Source organism: Thunnus albacares, chromosome 6, assembly GCF_914725855.1.
Source record: "Thunnus albacares chromosome 6, fThuAlb1.1, whole genome shotgun sequence".
NCBI classification, from domain to species: domain Eukaryota; kingdom Metazoa; phylum Chordata; class Actinopteri; order Scombriformes; family Scombridae; genus Thunnus; species Thunnus albacares.
Window position 1 is genome coordinate 835,504 of NC_058111.1, and position 8,031 is coordinate 843,534.

The 8,031-nt window shown below is 41.9% G+C and overlaps 1 protein-coding gene across 1 annotated transcript; it reads left to right on the forward strand.

Annotated features, from left to right (window-relative positions):
• Positions 1–2,822: 2,822 nt before the first annotated feature.
• On the forward strand, positions 2,823–5,072 carry LOC122983798 (olfactory receptor 11A1-like; the record flags this gene model as incomplete). The annotated part of the gene is made up of 2 exons (XM_044353922.1): positions 2,823–3,733; positions 5,060–5,072. Coding segments are annotated over exons 1-2 (924 nt in total), but the record flags the coding sequence as incomplete, so codon positions are not given.
• Between the last annotated feature and the right edge of the window lie 2,959 nt (positions 5,073–8,031).

Consider the following 8,031-nt stretch of genomic DNA (forward strand, 5'->3'; position numbering starts at 1 on the left):
CTTGTAGCCACGGCCCAACACTGACCATCAAATGAGTAAAAAAGTGTTGGTGCGTGTATGTGTGTGTGCGCACGTGTGTTCTTGCGACACGCAAGAGAGGGAAGAAAGAGGAGAGAAAGCGATCGTGAGGGGGAGAGAAGCGGTTCCTTTGTCCACAGAGAACACGTGCACAGACAGCAGTCTGTAACGCACGTTGTCTGGTTTCTGATCGACAAAGCAACTTACTTCCTTACTCACGATGGCACAAACACAGCAGTAGTCCCAAGTGGGGAGAACACAAAAATAGTCTAGTGTGGTGAACACAACTAAACAGGCAGCAAATACTCCTCCTTTAAATACTCCTCCGAGTAAAGCAGAGACAAGACTATATGTCAGATGTGTCTGTGAAGGCTGCATAGCAGTAGTAGTAGCAGATCTAAGGACTTAGTCTAACTTATGTTACCTTATGCTTACCTATGTTACACCTGACTTCACACCTGACACAATATCTAAGGCATGCAAAGGTTATGGGGAAAACAAACTGCAAACTGACGGTGACCATGGTACTGGCGGGAGTGGTAGTAAGCGTTAGTGCATGCTGAGGTTGTGGCTACATTACACTACACTTAACTCGGGGGGACACTACCACGGTGGCTCCACCCCCCTTCAATGTGGAGGCTGCTCCATGCATCCAGGGAGTAGAATTGGCCGAAAAGGTTCAGTCAGGGTTGGTCATCACCCCTGTGGTTTCGTTTCCCACCCCGCTGGCGAGGTGGTCTGCGCCTGAGAGGTCCTGTTCTGCCGTCCACCTTGACGTGAGGCACCTTGTTTCCTTCCAGTGCTAGGTTGGCATCTCCTGACGTGTGGATCCACAGGACTCCGGTGTCATCTTCATGCCCTCTAGCAGGGCACATGAGGTGAGGTAACCCAGGTAGAATTCTACTTGACTATCAGAGTCGAAGCATTTGACGTTGCTTGTGAGGGACTCAAGCTGTCGAGTGTGCAAGCCTTGGCGTAGACATGGCGGCGGACTGTCTGAAACATCTGAGACTCCTGAGTCGCTCAGGTTGTCATAGCGATGAGGGAAACTTCTTACTCTTCCTGGTGGGGATGGAGTTCTGTTCAGACAGAGGTGCGAGCTCTGCGATGTATTCAGCTCACCTGTCAAGGGGGGCCTGCAGGCACCACCTTCGATCTGGACACGGGGGGGGTATGGTTGAGGATTGAGGGGGGTGCACCATTGGAGTGTGGGGCACCTGCGTCCATCGGGTGTGCTAATGGAAGCACTTGACAGTCATCTGTACTGTTGAGGTCGGAAACTGCACCACCAGGGGTCGCTAGGCTACTAGCTGGCATCTCCTAGTGGACTGTGGTCATCTGCTCCTTTACCTGGAGGGCTTCCTGAGGCAGGCTTCGACTGGTTGCGATGGGAGAAGGGACCTCTTTGAGGTCAGGAACGTCACTTGGTTCCTGGGTGGCCATGTCGACAGTGGTGCTCATCTGTCCGGCCTGGCCTTCTTCACGACTGTCCTCTGCTCTCCTCTGAAGAGACTGGATCTGCGTGCGCAGGGTTCTGTTGGTGTCCTGTAACCAGAGTATCTCAGTACCTGAGCTTAGGCAGTCTTGACGCAGCCTGCAATTCTCGTCCAGTACAGCCTTGTAGCTGTGTTGCAGCTGGCTCAGCTGTGCTTGGTGCTCTGTGGCTACAAGCTGGGCTCTGCACTGATGGAAGAGAAACATCTCGCCAAACAGGTCTGGGATGGTGCACTTGGGCTTCCCGGCCAGGGATGTAGGTGTATTCAACTAGTTCCTGTAACAAATAATCACATTCGCTAATACTATAGCAGTTGAGATTCTCCTGTTCCTCTATGTTAGTTCCTCCACACTAACATGGTTATAGGCAGCATAGCCTACAGTGTCTTGACATTTCTGAGAAAAAGCTAGGACTCATACCTCCTTTACTGTGGCTGGAGGGACAAACTGATTGATCCATGCAAAAGGCCGGGTCCCAGATTCAAGCATTGCACACAATAATGAATATCCTGGACTGGAGTTTGTGCCCAACAACCCAAACAGGCTTACTGAGCCTGCCATATAATTTACTTAGCACATCTTAATTTACTGAAAACACATCTGTTGAACAAAATAATGTGGACGGAAATCTTGTGTAACCGAAGTGCAGTATACACTTTATGCTCATGCTCTACTGTTTGTATTGTTTGTCTGTGCAGTTTTTAACAAGAACATAAACAATCAACACTTCCTGAAAAAAAGATGTCCATCCAGTCTGAACTTTGCTTTGTCTGTCAATTCATGACAGGAAGTCTTGCTTCTTCTTTATGGAGATGAATGGGAGGTGAAATTCACAAGATGTTTGATGAAGGCATCCATATAAAAATGAAAATGTTACCTCAAGTGAAGGAAGAAAACAAATTATTTTTCGTTATGTTTGATCTACCTGTTTTTTCTTTGTGCATTTTTTTTAACATCCATTAGAGATCAGTATTAGTAGCGTTGGTTCCTGTGATAATAAAGTCAGTCTGCTGCTGTGGGCGTCTGCTGTTTGAAAAGTTTAAAAGAAGCAGAAGCAGAGATTCAGCTCAGTCAGGAGGGACTCAGTCTGCCTGCAGCAGGTGAATGTTTGGATTCACACAGTGTGTAATATCTTAACCCTAGTCTGATACAGATTTTATATGAATGACTGTTTGTTGTTTTCTTGATGATGCATTTCTTAACTGTATGCTCTCTGTGTGTTTAGTACTTTAGCTCAGTGTAGGTTTAAAGGAAAACTAAGCCTTTAGAAATCTAAATGTAACATAACAAGTTTTTAGGTCAGGAGGATCATGATCAACTCCACACAGGTTTCATATTTCACACTTGCTGCCTATGTTGACACTGGAGTTTTTAAATATTTGTATTTTATGATCATTTTGTCTTTATATATGTTAATAGTTTGTGCCAATGTTTTGCTCATTGTGGTTATCTGTATGAACAGAAGCTTACATGAACCTATGTACCTTTTTCTGTGCAGCCTGTTTGTAAATGAACTGTTTGGTAGTACAGGGTTGTTTCCATTCCTTCTGGTTCAGATCCTCTCTGACATTCACACTATTTCTACTTTCTTTTGTTTCCTGCAGATTTTCTGTGTGTTCTCTTATGCGTGTGTTGAATTGTTGAACTTAGTCATCATGTCTTATGACAGATACCTTGCTATCTGTTGTCCTCTGCAATATAACACACGTATGACCACTAAGAAGGTTGCCACACTCATCGCTTTAACGTGGTTATTTCCCTTTCTTGCAATTCTTGTTGTGATTTCTTTGAGTGCTCCTTTACAGCTGTGTGGAAACATAATTAACAGACTTTACTGTGGAAACTACTCCATTGTTAAACTGGCATGCTCTGACACCACAATCAACAACATCTATGGACTCATTTACACTGTTATTTCAATCATTATTCCGCTCATTTTAATTCTTTACACATACATTAAGATTCTTAGAGTTTGTTTTTCTGGTTCTAAACAGACCAGACAGAAAGCTGTCAGTACCTGCACACCTCACCTTGCTTCCCTGCTCAACTTCTCATTTGGGTGTATTTTTCAAATATTACTGAGCAGGTTTGAATTGAGCAGTTTACCAAATGTGTTGGATATTTTATTATCTGTATACTTTCTAACATGCCAGCCGCTCTTCACTCCTGTACTGTATGGGCTGAAAATGTCCAAAATCCGTCTGATATGTAAACGTCTGTTGTGTGGTAAAGTGTAGGTCAGTCAACACATTTATTCAGTTGAGCTTTACTAACGTAAAAGCAGTAAATGAACTCCACCAGTGTCAACAGTCATGATGTGTCTAGTTTAGTGTGACTGTGTGGACAGTAAGGTTAATAAACATGCAGGTCGGACAACATCAACAAAGGTTTTCGATTGATTTTTCTCCCCAAACAAATTATGACCAAATGCATTTCTTTGCAATGAGGGTGTATGTTTGGTTTTAACTTTGGTAGGGACATTTTTTTGAATAACTGTGTATGTGCACTTGGTGACTCAGCCTGACTCATGATGTAAATGATGCAAAATGTGTACTTTGTTGAATGTATATTAGCTGACTTGCTTGTAATCAGACCTGTATTGTGGATTTTTCACTGATTACTGTTGGTTATCATTGCTGTATTGCCTGTGCGTGTCACTGATGGAAAACAACTGGGACACTGAGTGATTGAGCTTGAGACAAATGCTGGATCATGGCCAGCTGATGCTCATCATGACTTACTGGGATATTTTGCAATCTATTCCTCTGTCCTGCATGCGGACGAGCCCAGGTACCACAGCGAATCACTGATCCAGTGGATCGGTCATCTGTCACCCCAGTGATGAATGAGCAGCAACTTTCTGAGCCGGGCTTCTCCCTTAACAGACTAAACTTTGTTAACACGACGCATGATGTCTCAATGAATAATTTTTCGCTACTGGGCTGTGGAAACCTTGATAGGTCCAGTGTCTCTCTCACAAAACCTGCTGCTGACACACCTGTGTATTGAAACAGTGAGGAGGCCCTTCGGTGGACATTTTAACATCAGGAGCATTACTGCAAAGAGCAATCAGCTAACTCATCTTGTGTCTGATTCAAATCTGGACTTTCTCTGTCTGACTGAAATGTGGTTTCATGTGTTCACGGTGCCGGATACCAATGTTTCAGAAGAGACAGACCTGATGTAAGAGGAGGAGGAGTGCTTTTTTATGTGAGAGACAACATCAAATGTGAACATGTGGTTTGTAATGTGGGTAACACATTAGAATATGTGGAATAAAAATAATGTTATCCCAACAAATGTCTTTTAAGATCATAGGTGTCTATAGGCCCCCTTCTGGCACTGGTTTATCAGATCATAACCTTACCCTATGTGCAAGAAAATTGACTAAAAGTAGATTGAAGACCACGGCAACTAAGACAATGATCCTTCAGTGCATACCCAGAGCTAAGCAAGAAGAATTTACCAGTGAAATTAACAGCTTGAACTGGGATGATGTTCTGTCCTCTGATGATCTGGACTATGGCTGTGATACTTTTACTCACAGAATCAACTCTGTGAGGGAAAGATTTAATGTAAGGATACAGATGAAATCTAAAAATAAAAACAATTTACCGTGGATTAATGAAAACTTGTGGAAACTAATGAAATCTAGAGATGCTGCACTAAGGAAGGCAATTAAAACTAGAAGAGACACCAACATGCTGATTTATAAAGGTTTAAGGAACAAAGTTATCCAAGAGTGAAGAGAAGCTAAATCTCGTTTTTATCTCAATATTTTGAATGAGGATAAAGGCAACAGTAAATTGATCTGGAAAAACATTGATAATCCCACAAGGAGGGACCCAAAATTTTTAGAAGATTTTAAACTCAAAGTACAGGGAAAGTTAATTGAAGATCATCTTACTGTTGCTTCTGTCTTTAATAATTTTTTCTTGAGTCTGTATATGAGTTAGGGAAAAAAATTACAAAAAGGAAACTGGATGTTGTTCCTATAGATGCTACAGGTCAGGTTTTAGAAACTAATGAGTTACAAGTAAATAAAATCATCAGCTCCTTAAAAAGCTCCAAAAGTAGAGATGCTTTCGACATTTGACACCATGTTTGTCAAATCACACAAAGATATTTTAACTTCCCCTATTGCTCATTTAATTAACTTGTCTTTTAAACACAGCTCCTTTCCTGATGACTGGAAATGTGCCATTGTCAAGCCTATTTTTAAATCTGGAGACCACCTTGAAGCCAGTAACTACAGACCAATAAGTATACTGCCAGTACTCTCAAAGGTTGCTGAGAAAGTTGTCATTAAACAACTGACAACATTTCATAATACAAGCAATTTTGGTCTACATTGTATGCAATTTGGCTTTAGAGCAAATCATTCCACTGAACTGTTACCTTGCACTTAATAGAGCAAATTAAATCAAGACTTGACAAAGGAGGAGTAGTCGGTGCTGTATTTTTAGATCTGCATTAAGCATTTGACACACTCAATCATAATCTTTTAATATCAAACTCTCTAAATTTAACTTCTCATCTAGAGCACTGGCATGGATGTCTTCATATTTATCTAATAGGAGACAATGTGTTGAAGTTGGTGACACACTGTCCAGTAACATGAAGTGCACCATGGGTGTTCCACAAGGGTCAGTGTTAGGTCCCCTATTATTTAGCCTATATATTAATGATCCCCCTCAACAGTGTCATGATGTAGAATTACAAATGTATGCAGATGACACCGTTGTGTACACACATGCAAAAACAGCTGAGTTAGCTGCTGCTAAGCTAACAATTGCATTGTTGGAACCATCTTCCAGATTCGGTCCGGGGTGCAGACACCCTCTCTATGTTTAAGAGTAGGCTTAAAACTTTCCTTTTTGATAAAGCTTATAGTTAGGGCCGACCAGGCTCGCCTTGGCCCAGCCCTTAGTTATGCTGCTATAGGCCCAGACTGCTCTCTCTCCTCCTCCTCCTCTCCATCTGTATGCATTCATATAACATCAATGCATGTCACTAACTTTGCTTCTTCCCCGGAGTTTTTTGTGCTTTCTCATCTCGCAGGAAACCCTGGGTTCTGGGCCGAGCCTCCGCAGTCCTTCCCAGTCCTGTTGGCATCCTTCCCTGGCTATTTCTGCTGTTATTGTTATTGTTATGATTGTTTTTACTCTGTCCCCTCCCCCCCCCCCCCCCCTTTCCCTCTTTCTTTCTCTCTCTCAACCCAACAGGTCAAAGCAGATGGCGCCCACCTAGAGTCGGGTTCTGCTTGAGGTTTCTACCCGTTAAAGGGGAGTTTTTCCTTACCGCTGTCGCCAAGTGCTGCTCATGGGGGGAACTGTTGGGTCTCTGTAAATTAAAGAGTACGGTCTTGACCTGCTTTATGTGAAAAGTGCCCTGAGATGACTTGTTGTAATTTGGCGCTATATAAATAAAAATTGATTGATTGATTGATTGATTGATATGTTTTAATTGTTTTTCCAGATCATGTTAATACCAGGTGGAGATGAGCTCCAAAATACGGGACTCAAAGTGCGTATTCTGCTAACAAAAAGATTTTTATTGACTTCCCTGTCTCATTAAATTTCAATTTCAAACTGAAAAGGCTTTAATGATATGACCATAATCAGACACAGTAATACCAAAGCACTCTATGAACACTGGCATTCATTTACATTCAGAACATTTAAACATTTAAAAAAGAAAATCTATAGAGGGCTTTATGGGCCCTATTTCAATGATCTAAAGCGCATGGCACAAGTGCATTTAGGGTGTGTCCAAATCCACTTTTGCTATTTTAACAGCGGAAAAAATGGTCGATGCGCCAGGCGCATGGTTCAAAGGGGTTGTCCATAATCTCCTAGTAATCATGGGTGTGTTTTCGGCGTAATGTGCAATAAACCAATCAGAGGGTCGTCTCCCATTCCCTTTAAGAGCCAGGTGTGCTTGAACCTTGGCGGATTGCTATTATAATGGTGCATTTACCATGTAGTAAGAAGGAAGCTTCTCTGCAGAGGAAACAGATCTGCTCATGCACAAAGTGAAAGCGCACGATCCATAACGAGCACACTGCTGCTCCTGGACCCTCCAGTGGCCCCAGACCACCAGTTTAAGAGATCTTGTTCATTCATTTGTTGCAAATGTATTTTTGTTTGGTTTTTGAAAAGGTTTATTTTTTAATTACAGCTTTAGTTTCTTTAAAATTGTTATGAGTCATGGAGTAACAGGTCAAACCAGCAGGGTTTTAATTGCTGAAAGTATGGAAACTTTCAGCAAGTACTCTCAAAATGTTAAAGAATATTTGTTAAATATTGTTCAAAAATTAATCGTCATTATAAATCATTAATTTTAATCATGTAAAGAATTATTAACACAGTTATCAGGACTTGATCAGTTCTCCAAGGTTCTGATCCTGCTGCTGGCAGCAGCTAGAAGCTCTGCAGATTTATTTCCTTTGTTAGTTTATTCATTGTTTTAACCTCATTTATTTCCTCGTGTTCCTCATGTCATCATGTATTGATGCAG